Consider the following 11,768-nt stretch of genomic DNA (forward strand, 5'->3'; position numbering starts at 1 on the left):
ACGAGGAGCTGCGAGCCAAAGGGAAGGATAGCGGTGGCGGCGGAACGTGTGTTGTGGGCGAGAGAGGAGAGATCGGGAGTGGGAGTCTAACGAGAGAGGCGGGAGGTCGAGGTCAAGGTCGTCGTAAAGAAACGAGAGGACTTTGATTTTGTTTTGGGAATAGCGGCCCATGCATATTAAGCCCAGGAGCAGCCCACGCATGAGTATTGGACGACCTCCAATTTTGTTTAGGGAGCATCTGCCCAATATGTGTAGCGCTCTCAGTAGGATTGAAGTTGCATCCAACTGCTAGAAATGCTGAGAATTGTAGATCCGATGGTCAACACGCTGATGGCCTGAGAAAGCTTGATTAGTGTTCAGTTTTAATGTATCTAAATATGCGATGTTTGCTGTGAAGTGTGTTGCATTTGGGTGATAAGGTCATCATATTTAAAAGCGGTGAGCAGAGCAACTACGTGTACACAAAATCAAATAGCCGTGGTTCACATGTGCTCATCCCCTGAAACATAAATACAGGCTACCAAACAGCATTCCTAAGTCCACTAATGCAATGCAGGCTACCAAACCATGTGAATAACATGATTTGTCCTGCATTAGCTTAGTGCATGTAAGGTGCCAAAAAATAATGCATGTAACCAAACACGGTCTAGAATGCCTAGAATATGTGTGCACCGTTGCAACGCACCTACAATTAGCAAAACTATTCTTTTTAGGCAAAGTAAAAATAAATAGAGAAGGACATTGAATTCGCCGGAAAGCCCAGACATGAGTACAGAGTTTCTCGAGAAGGCCCGGACATGATGAGTCACCCAACAGAAAAAAGCCCACCACACAACAGCAGTGCCTCATTCGTCGGGATCACCAGGCCCACAGCTTAGCCCAAAAGCCCAAACGAGCCATCAAAACCCTAAACACCATCTCCACGCCTCTCCCTCCGCTCCCTATATAGCGTCCCATCCACGCGCCGCCACTCTCCTTCCCGAGCCGGAGGCGGACGAGGTAAGAAGCAGCAGCCGCAGCGCGACCCCGCGAGAAACCCTACCGCCGCCGCCGCAGAAGCAGCCATGGTGAGCTTCCCAGCCCCCGCTCCCCATCCAGATCCTTCAGTGTTTTCTCTAGGCCGCGTGCGCTAACGCTGCTGCGCTGCTCAGGGTATCGACCTCGTTGCCGGCGGGAGGAACAAGAGGACCAAGCGCGTCGCGCCCAAGTCCAACGATGTCTACCTCAAGCTCCTCGTCAAGGTATCCACGCGCGAACCCCACGCTTACGTCATCCGATGATCCACTTCCCTGTTTAAGATGTCATCCGCACGGCATGTTTCGTGATTCGATTAGCTCTAGCCGCGTCTGTGATTGTTAGTTTAGCTGTATTTCCATCTACCTAGGTTGGCCGCCATTTCTCGTTGGATGCAGCGCTGTATAGTCTAGTATTCCATAAGACCAGATCGGCTTTTTTGTATGTGTCGTGTGCTTCTGGATTGTGATTGTATTGTTGCTCTCTGGAGTGCAGCTCTACCGTTTCCTGGTGAGGAGGACCAAGAGCAAGTTCAACGCCGTCATCCTCAAGAGGCTCTTCATGAGCAAGACCAACCGCCCGCCGCTCTCCATGCGCCGCCTCTCCAACTTCATGAAGGGAAAGGTATGCGCACCCATACTTTGCCTAGAGACATTACCGTCTTTTGCTTGTAATCTAGTGGTAAGGTTCCCAATGATGCATTAATCATGCTAATACTTATACCATCTGACGAGCAATGTATTATTAATGAGGGAACCATCTACTTAGTGCTGCTTTTTTGACTTCCAAAAACACTAAATTCTTAATTTTATTTCCCCCCTGTTTAAATTTGTGCATTTCCTCCAACTTAATGCACAAATTTAGTTTCTCACATGGTGGGTATGATGCAAACCATCTAGTCTATGAAACCAACTTAATGCCCATCAGTCTAGGTCTATGTAGTGTTCTGCTTTTGGTAACCCAACGTACTGTTGCTCATATTTAAACTGTATATTGACAGGAGGAGAAGAACATTGCTGTGGTTGTTGGTACAATCACAGATGACATGCGGATCCAAGAGGTCCCAGCAATGAAGGTTACCGCTCTGAGGTTCACAGAGACAGCGAGGGCAAGGATTGTCAATGCTGGTGGGGAGTGCCTCACTTTTGACCAGCTTGCACTCCGTGCTCCAACTGGGGAGAACACGGTAATCTTTTAGTCTCCCTGATCTTTTGATTTGTATATGCACTTGCCATTGCTATGGTTAGCTCTTTTAACTATATTATAAGCTCTTAGGAAGTGATGCCATTATATTATGTTTATGGATTTGCTGTGGCTGTATTGATCAAGTGTTCTGTAGAGTACCATTATATTATTACCCTGCTCATCAGTTATCAATTTTCTTCAGAGAGGCTAAATTGTTAAACTGATGTTTAGGATTGAGTGTGATGGTGATAGTGAACTTGTCTGCCATTCCTGGAACTTCATTTGTATTTGAATGTATTCTTTTGGTTTTGATCTTTTTGAGGTTCCCAGTGATGCTTTAACCATGCTAATACTGAAATTATCTGACGAGCAATATATTTTTACTGAGGGAACCATTTACCTAGTTCTGCTGTTTTGACTTCCAGAAACATTGAATTTTTCATTTTATTTGTTCCCTTTTCAAATTTGTGCAATTGCATCCTGTTCTGAATTTTGCGATGATGATACACTTTACCCAGCTCATTATGAGACTTCCCTCTGTGGGTTGTCGTGATATGTACTTTTTTCCATTGTATCTGAGCTCTTGACATGTTGGCATAAGGTATTACTCTCATTGTAAATGTTTTTTGACTTCCAATGATGATACACTATAATCCCAGCTCTATGAGTACTTCCCTCTGTGGGTTGTCTGATCTCAACTAAATGTTATAGTTCTATCTGAGCAAACTACCTGTTGTTTACCTTTTTACTTCAGAACAGTAACTAATTTGTTTCTATTATTTTTGCTTATGCAAATGTTTAGTGCTAGCATTTTGTCTTGATTATTTTTGCAATGATGATACTATTACCCAGCTCATTATGAGACCTCCCTTTGTGGGTAGTCGTGATATGAACTTCTCTTTTGTATCTGAGCATTCTCAACATTCTTTTTTATGATCTCTTCATTGCATTTCATTATTGCCTATTGTTTTGACTTGCAATGATGATACACTATAATCCCAGCTCTATGAATACTTCCCTCTGTGGGTTGTTTGATCTCAATTAAACGTTATAGTTCTATCTGAGCATACTATCTGCTATTTTCTGCTTTACTTGAAAAGGGCATTGAATTCTTTTTGTATTCTTTCTTATGCAAATGTTTAGTGCTAGCATTTTGTCTTGATTATTTTTGCAATGATGATACTATTACCCAGCTCATTATGAAACTTCCCTTTGTGGGGAGTCATGATATGAACTTCTCTTTTGTATCTGAGCCCACTCACATTTTTCTAATTATTATTTCATTACAACCTATTATCTTTGGCAAAATAAGCACAGCTAGATTGTTACTACTGGAGGGATGATACACTATAATCCCAGCTCTATGAAAACTTCCCTCTGTGGGTCCTTTGTGATATGAATCAAGCGTTATAGTTATATCTGAGCAGACTAGTTTGAGAACATGATCACCCCCACTATTTAATAACTGGAGAAACCCATTCAGCTATTTTTCTTGTTAGTGCTTCCAGTTGTGGGGAATTCAGTCTTATGTTTGCAAATGTGTGCATCTGCAGATCCTATTGAGGGGACCCAAGAATGCCCGTGAGGCGGTGAGGCACTTCGGCAAGGCGCCTGGTGTGCCGCACAGCCACACCAAGCCCTATGTGCGCTCCAAGGGTAGGAAGTTTGAGAAGGCTCGTGGTAGGAGGAACAGCCGTGGCTTCAAGGTGTAAGTCGCCCTTTCTGTGTAGTCGCTGTTTGCGGGGAGCGACTGGTGTTCTGTTTGAGCAATTGACAGTAATTAGTAAAGTACTTTGTACTGAGAGTAGCACAATCTATCGCCCCAGTGTTCGAATGATATTTTGGAAGATCCTTATCGCTGTCATCTGTTTTGAATTTTTGAGCTTGAAGACCATGTTTTGTTGCTTTTCTGTTGACAATGTCCACTGGTGAATGTGTCTATGTGCGCTCCAGTTTGCAGTATCATTGTGTTAACTTTGTACCCATCTGTTGCTTAGCAACATATAATTCTGTAGGGCATTTAAACTTGTTAAATGCAACTTGATTCTGAGAAATGCTAATGAACTGTGAAGAACTAGACCGCCCTCTCAAACTTCATAATGAACTGTGATGAACTAGACCGCCCTCTCAAACTTCACTTCAAATTTGTGGATTTAAGTTTCTATGTGCCGATTCCTTTCATTAAACTTGTGCTGTTCTCTTTGCTATTTCTCCTAACCATTTCCATACATGAAGCTTGTCTCGTATGTTTTACAAACAATTTAAACTTTTGAATGACATGTAAATCATTGGGCTGACATTTTAAATACATAAAATTGAATAACATTCAAATACAAACCACCTGCCAGTTCAAAGAAAATCATCAGCTAGCGTCAAAAGTCACCACGTGTGTTCATCAAAAGCCACCCGATCCCACATAGCACCTCACCGCCACTACAACCAGGGTACACAGAGGGTGGCAACCGGCGATCCAACATCTTGTCCATGAGTGATCTTCAATATATCCTTTGCTCTTGCTCTTTCCATTTCCACTTCGGCCTTGATAGGGCCAACCCTCAGGATCCTAGCAGAGGGAAGCGACCTGACTTTTGTGTCTGCTCGACGGGTGAGTCTAGCATAGCAGTCAAGCCCCCTTCCACCTTTGCACTCGAGGACCAATGTCTGTCAGGCATGAGGAAACGTTTGAATGCCTCTGTTCCCTTTTGGGAGGCCTACTTAATTTGAAAGCCATATTAGCCATATTTCCACGAAAAAGTTAAATGGAGAGAGTCGACTATTCAGAGGCAAGCCTATGCTCCTCTGCACATGCGTTCCTCTCAACCTTCATCAAGCCGCGCGTGTCTTCCATGTTCACTGCACCCTCAATCTCTTTGAGTTCCATCCACCTCAACGTCTTCTCATGATTTATGCTCGGCTGATAATTTCTCCTTTGTCCCGATTATTGCATTGAATTCTTTATTACTCCCTCCGTAACGTAATATAAAACGTTTTTTACACCGGCATGGACTCTAAAAATGTCTTATAAAATGTTATAGAGGGAGTATATGCACACGCTCCACCATTTTTCTTGCTCTCTCTCATCCGTGCGAGATCTAGGAGTGAGGCTTCTCCTCAAAAAAACACATCACCTTCATCTTCAATATCTATGGAGTCGGAGATGCTCAATCTTGACCTCCTCGATGTTGTTTCAGTTTTCTCGCCCACTTCTCATTTTGCCTTGAGCTTTATGAAACAATGGGCAGAGTGAATGCCTTGTTCCTATTTCTTTTGTTCATATGCTTGTATAGCTTTTGGGTGTAGATGTCATACTCATTAAGTGGCACTTGTTTGACTCAACCTAACCACCGTTTGCAACAATCTTGGATGACATTCACTTCCAAAAGGGAGAATATTGTGGGCGAGAGAGTATTTTGTCCGGTTCGAGTGAGTGGGGACATGGCGTACATAGTATTCCTCAACTCTCTTCCAAAAGGTTTCCTTAGTTTGATCAGCACCGACCGTGGTGTCAAGAGCTATGTTCATCCAAGAATATAAGAAAGCTTCATCTTCATTGACACCAGTTCACTGATCATGTTAGCCTCTTGTTGCTGATATGGACCGATCTCCTCCACTCACTTGCACTTGACACTTCGCGGCATTCATCCTCCATCGAGCCTTATAATGTGTTTTGAATCATCCAACGTTGACATGAAGGCCCACAAGCCATTGGGTTCGGTTCCCCACTACAATAGAGATGTGCGAAATCTCATCACCTATAATTGAACATCGAAGCTGGGGGGTGGGGGGAGGGAGAGTGAACATTGAGCGGCGGCAACTGGAGGCGGTTGAGTGGGAAATGTCTAGGCGCCAAAATTTTGCTCTTTGGGCAGCAGAATAGTGGAAGGGCTAAGTGATGTCAACACCCTAAAAAATATACCACTCACTCCAATCCATATTAATGTCGCTGATTTAGTACACGCATGCCCTAAATTAGCAACTTAATATGGATTGAAGCGAGTAGTATTTTTTTAGCAGAAAATGCTCAATTTGAGAGTGAACTCAAAATTTAGGGAGTTAAAATCCTTTTTTAGAGAGTGAGTTAAAAAACTTAGGAGGATGGCCGGGTGGTTTTCACTCTAAAAAAGCAGCTTCCTGGCAATGAAAACTATTTAATGAAAAAACTAGCACATCCTCTGCACGACCGACCCCTAGCGTCCCCGTTGAATTAATCGTGAAAATGCAACCGGCACAAACTGCAACCATCTGTGTAAACACGCCAATACGCCACATTCATCCGATGAATGCTTTCAAGTTCATGTTCATGAATTACACCTGCAGCTCACCGACTCTTCACAGGATCTCGCCGCAGTGCCTATTGTCTGTATGTACTAGTACTGTATCAGCTTTTGCCTCCCTAACAATACCCTCATGCACAGCACAAACACTGCTCTCCTCGCCACCATGCCGCCAATAAGGCCGAGTCACTATCTCAGACTGACCCAATCGCCCCCACAACTCAACTCAGTAGGAAAACTATCCTACACCAGCATAACACGTTAACGACACCCGCTCTTCAAATGGAGCGTACCGATTTCGGTCACAAAATCGGGCCTGCGACCCGCCTCCCATCAGTCGAGCTTTGCCCGCCTGCATGCGTTCGGCGACGTTTCTGCTTCTCACGCGATCGACTGGTAGCGGGCCCTAGGAATCCGTGAATCGCCATCTCGTATGGATATACTAAGAGCATCAGCGCCGGGGCCTCCAGCACCTTTGCTTGGTTGTAGAGGCGCCATCATTCTTCGGGGATTTGCATTTGCATTTGGTTTCTTGGGCGTGCCGAGTTTCACAAAGAACGTGGCGGTACATCCCTTCCCTACACCTTCACTGTCGAGCCAGATGTTCCCTTGCATCAGGCCAACAAATCTGATGGAACCAGAGAGTGTAGAGACATCGGTCAGCACAGAGATCAGAGAGTTTCAGGGGGGAAAAAGGAATGTGCAGAAATGCCCTCTTGATATACCTTCTGGAGAGGGCCAGACCCAACCCGTTGCCGTTGTGCAATTTCGTTGTTGCATTCTCACCGTGTGCGAATTTTCTGAAGGTGTGAGCCATATCCTCTGGTCCGATTCCACAGCCGGTGTCTTTTACCTACAGGAGAATATGACATCAGAACTTCTGCTAACATTAAGTTATTAGCCCTACCGCTTGTCCCCTGTTTTTGCTCCTTAATTAGTTTGTACGTCTTCTATGGGCAGCCACAAGCGATCTAAAATAATCTTTATGGTATGTTTACCAATTACTGTAGAAAATGCAAATCATTCTTTTTCTCTTCAGGTTATCTATCACTTTGAAGACCTCAATCGAGGTCTCTTTGGAATGCTAATGTCTACATTTACGAGTACCACTGCATTAACTTGGCGAGCATTGGCAAGCATCATTAGAAAGTTATGGTGTTATGTATTATGCGTCTGTGGCAACTTTCGGCATATGGAGGAGTTAAGAGAAAAGGAGTGGATGTTCATAGGCAAACCTGAACAACCAAGTAGAAAGACCCATCAGAGGGAACTGGATGTAAGTTAGAAGCATATGGGTCCCTCAATGAATCTGGCCTGGCTATGGAAGCTGCAATTGAAATGTGACCCTCCTTTGTGAACTTAATGGAGTTGCCAGCAACATTTAGCATTATCTGCATCAATCGCTTGCGATCACCAATTGCACAGGAAGGCAACTCTGGAGCCAAGGAAACCATTACCGAGAGCCTTTTGCATGCAGCCACTGGCTTAATCAAATTAACCACCTACAAGATGAACTAGTGAGTTGACCTCAAATCCAACTGTATATTTTCCCCTCCTTTTAGGCAACATAGTAGCAAAGTCGAAATATTAAAACTGCTGTCAGGGCACTTACATCCGTAAAGGCAGCATGCAGGTTGAAAGGTGCAATGTCCAGCTCAAGACTCCCATTCCCAAGCTTGGAAATATCTAAAACATCGTTGGTCAAAGTGACTAGAAAATCGCTACTCTTTAGTATAGTCTCAATCATCAGGCGTTGTTCAGCCGTAAGAGTTGTTTCCAGAAGGAGGGAGGATAAAGAAACAATGGCTTTCATAGGAGTACGCATTTCATGGTTCATCACAGCAAGAAAATCATTACGAGCACATATAGCCATTTCTGCCTCTCGACGTGCTGCATCAAGGGCAATATTCTGCTCCATTAGTAGATCACGGGCCCTCATGGACTCTTCCAAAATGGCAGCATGAGACAGTGCAACTGCCACCTAAAATAAGAAAAATGAGCGAACGTGGTCATGTTTTTTTTACAATATCTGCAGGCATGAAGTGTAGTGCAGTCTACTTCATAAAGAAATAATTAAATGCAAAATTATCCATCTAAGAGCAGCATTATAGGCTAAATGCTAACAGAAAATGCTAAACATTAAGCATTGATAATAAGACTTTATAATAGTTGTAACCCAAGTAAACTGACAAAACGCTGAGAACAACTCAAGGACATACCACACAAAGTCACAAACACAATGGAATCAGAAGAAAAAATCATTAGTGCCAGGAAGAAACTAATAACTAAACTTGGAGGAGGGCATATAGGAAGTGTAGCATGATACACAATCAGGAACAACACTTAGCTGGTTAACCTGAAACATTTCTTTAACAAGGAAACAAAAGTATCAATGATGACGGCATGCATACTTCCAATAATTAAATCAAGGATGCATACAAGTGCTGAATGACTTTCACAGAGCTTGTCAGGATATAAACCAATTACTCGCAAGCAATATCATATTAGGGAAAAGGAAGATAGATAGGGCAGAAGGGAAACTAAAAAAAATATGATTTTCAAGAAAAAATAGTTTCACACTTCAAACCATAATAAAATGATTTACTAGGTTAACTCAATTCTCTTCAAAACTCTTATTCACACACAAAGCATACACATTTATGATTTATCCATTGACTTGACTAATAAGAAAACTCGCACAGAGCAGGCCAAAGAAATATACAAATGCAGCCCTATAGTAGGATTCTAAAGCTGATAATATCAGAGGCCAGACATAGGTTACCAGACAACCACACCAGTGATTACAGATTACATATATAAAAAAATGAACAGAAATAAAATCAACAACTACCTGATCAGCAACAACTTCAACAAGCTCTAGTTCATGGGTACGCCATTTTCTTGCACTGTCTGGAGGCAGCATCAAAACCATTACTGCGAAGCTTTTTGCAGATAGCTCAGGCCAATCATTTATTTCGAAATTTGTAAGGTGCAGCAGTGGAACTCGGACAGCTACGACCTCTGGTGGCGCGTACCTGCTTGTGTCTGCCTTTATTGAAGCCAATGGGGAAGTATGTGGAATGCTTTCTGCACGATTACTATTAAAAACCTTTGAAACAACCGGAAGATTTATAGGAACAACTAAGCCAATAGGAGCGCTGTTATGGATTGTATGGGACAGGTGAAGGGCTGTTCCAGAGCGGGATGGCATCCACAGGGCACATTCAGCTAACCCAAGAGTCCTTCCCAACTCAACAAGCGTAGTTCTCAAAATAGTGTGCCTGTCAAGCGTGCTCCTTATCTCATGTGTGAGCATGTGGACATGTCTGCCTGTCTCCTCCTGTGTTCTTATAATCCCCATCTCTTTGTCAAGCTCTTCAGCCTTATCCTTCAGATACCTCTCTCGCAACTTCACGCTCAACAAATCAGGAATTATGTGCACAAGCATCAATGCCGTTATGCATGAAACCACTGCTGTCGCAGCTTTCGCCACTGTCATTACCACCGCTATAGTCTTGCTATAAGTGGCAAAAGTCCACAAGTTTATCAGGTGAGTTGCCCCACAAAGCACAATGAAGGCGCCAAACTGTATGAGCACCCATCGGTAAGGGAAGAATGATGACTTCTTGACAAAGTATATGAGCTCCAAAGGGATCGAGAAGTATGCAAGTGCGATGAAAAAGTCAGATATGTACTGATACTTCACAAGGAGATCATCGGCCTGCCAAAGTGGTTCGATGCAATCACATGCATCCATCTGCTAATAGCAAAAGGTGTTACCGGAGAGCTGCACTCCTACTTGACCTGTGAAAACATAACATCAAACTTTTACTTGACTTGATTTGAAAAACAATTCCACAAAAAACCATGAAAGAGAGCAACTTCCATAGGGCAGCTATAATAATATGTTAATAGCATGGAGTGGTAGTGGTGGTCCAAACCATATATCCATCAGCCAAATTTGCATATGACAGGCTCTAGTTGGGTTAAGCTATGAAAAATACAGTCAAGATCAAGAGGACATGCAGAAGACAGAACGCATCTGTAAGATTAGCAATCACATTTACATAAAAACGCAGTGCTACGCGCTACGCCAATAAACAACTAATGCCATCAAACGAATAACACTAACTTACACCTCCCAACAAAGACACCAGTGAAAAAGATTACCAGTCCCTATAAAACTAAAAGCCACAAGCTCCAAAGGCGCCGTGAAACTAAACACCGCACTTTGACCCTGAATCCAACTCTGAACCATCATACATGGAATGGAACGCCTAAATAAAGGTTAAATTACTTGTGTGAACCTAAACTGAGGTCTGTGAAGCTGAGAAATTATATTGACAGTCCATGGCACACAACCCTACCTTGACCAAACCCAAAATTGAAATCGATTCAGTATTACAATTTACAGCAGGTTATCATCAAACTGCTTGAGATTTTTATTTGCAATTCACGAAATAGCTTGACTGCTTGAGGCTGAGAAATTACTTCAGCAAGATACCTCAGCTTAAGCTTCTCTCTTTTCTCTGTCTGCTCTCCTCTGCCGCCGCACGCCTTGTCTTGACCAGACCAAGACGACGCGGCAAGCTCGAGCACGGCAGGTAAGAGGAAGAATCCCACCGCAACAGCAGCAGGAAATGCAAGAAACCGGAGGCAGCTCTTGTAGCCACTCTCCCAGCCGCACAAGGAACTCCAGGGACACCGCGCCGATCTCAGCACGGCAGCGCGCCGGAACCAAGAACCGCACCAACAACCGCCGGTGGAAAACGACGAGGTCTCCTCGCTCTAAATCGAAGCAGCAGCTGCTCGCGTGTTGACCTGAGACACGGGAGGAGAGACGGGCGGCGACTCGATCTGCTGCCCGGCGCTCCCGTGCCGGAGCTGCCCACGATTGTCGGGATGGATGGATTCTTGGGAATGGGGAGAGAGAGAGGGGGGCTAGAGGGGATGTCCCGGAGCTGCAAGTGACTAGAGAAAAAGCGCCCTTTTGGTTTCTGTTGGATGTGAAAGCGAAGACGCGACACCCCGCCGTTAATGGCAGCAACTTGGAACTTCGCCACACTTTGCAGGTAAAAAATGGAGTACTGATCGAGCCTTTCCTCTTGAGTTCTTTGTTTAATATAACTACGATTTATGCAGGATTTTGTGCGTATTTTAAAACATATACTACTATGATTTTGTGCAAGATTATCACGAATTTATGCATAAATTCTGTTTCAAGTTGCACATTTTTCCAAGGGAGTTTGGCTTTCTTTGTTTAGCATTAGAGAAAATCGGCGAAAGACTTTCGTG

The 11,768-nt window shown here is 43.7% G+C and overlaps 2 protein-coding genes and 4 non-coding genes across 7 annotated transcripts; 5 read left to right on the plus strand and 1 right to left on the minus strand.

Moving 5' to 3' along the window:
• The first annotated feature begins 906 nt into the window (after nt 1–906).
• LOC125550679 (60S ribosomal protein L18-2-like) lies at nt 907–4,109 on the plus strand. The gene is made up of 5 exons (XM_048713733.1): nt 907–1,067; nt 1,152–1,241; nt 1,510–1,638; nt 2,015–2,200; nt 3,753–4,109. Exons 1-5 carry the CDS (start codon nt 1,065–1,067, stop codon nt 3,909–3,911), a joined length of 567 nt encoding a protein of 188 aa, XP_048569690.1. The 5' UTR covers nt 907–1,064; the 3' UTR covers nt 3,912–4,109.
• On the plus strand, nt 1,701–1,772 carry LOC125533379. Its single transcript, XR_007294259.1, has one exon. It is a non-coding gene; the product is annotated as a small nucleolar RNA snoR53Y (small nucleolar RNA).
• On the plus strand, nt 2,522–2,593 carry LOC125533378. Its single transcript, XR_007294258.1, has one exon. It is a non-coding gene; the product is annotated as a small nucleolar RNA snoR53Y (small nucleolar RNA).
• On the plus strand, nt 3,027–3,115 carry LOC125533269. The gene has a single exon (XR_007294199.1). It is a non-coding gene; the product is annotated as a small nucleolar RNA SNORD29 (small nucleolar RNA).
• LOC125533270 lies at nt 3,368–3,456 on the plus strand. Its single transcript, XR_007294200.1, has one exon. It is a non-coding gene; the product is annotated as a small nucleolar RNA SNORD29 (small nucleolar RNA).
• A 2,337-nt stretch (nt 4,110–6,446) lies between the features above and the next one.
• Nucleotides 6,447–11,495, minus strand: LOC125550688 (probable ethylene response sensor 2). 2 transcript variants are annotated; one of them, XM_048713754.1, is made up of 6 exons: nt 10,965–11,495; nt 9,325–10,277; nt 8,086–8,454; nt 7,709–7,975; nt 7,199–7,326; nt 6,447–7,101 (listed from the first exon to the last, which is right to left on the minus strand). In XM_048713754.1, the coding sequence occupies exons 2-6, from the start codon at nt 10,228–10,230 to the stop codon at nt 6,855–6,857; spliced, it is 1,917 nt and encodes a 638-aa protein (XP_048569711.1). In that variant the 5' UTR covers nt 10,231–10,277; nt 10,965–11,495; the 3' UTR covers nt 6,447–6,854. The 2 variants fall into 2 exon arrangements, with proteins under 2 accessions (XP_048569711.1, XP_048569701.1); XM_048713744.1 differs by having other exon boundaries at nt 10,978–11,494.
• Nucleotides 11,496–11,768: the final 273 nt, after the last annotated feature.

This window comes from Triticum urartu, chromosome 1, assembly GCF_003073215.2.
Source record: "Triticum urartu cultivar G1812 chromosome 1, Tu2.1, whole genome shotgun sequence".
In the NCBI taxonomy this organism is placed as follows: domain Eukaryota; kingdom Viridiplantae; phylum Streptophyta; class Magnoliopsida; order Poales; family Poaceae; genus Triticum; species Triticum urartu.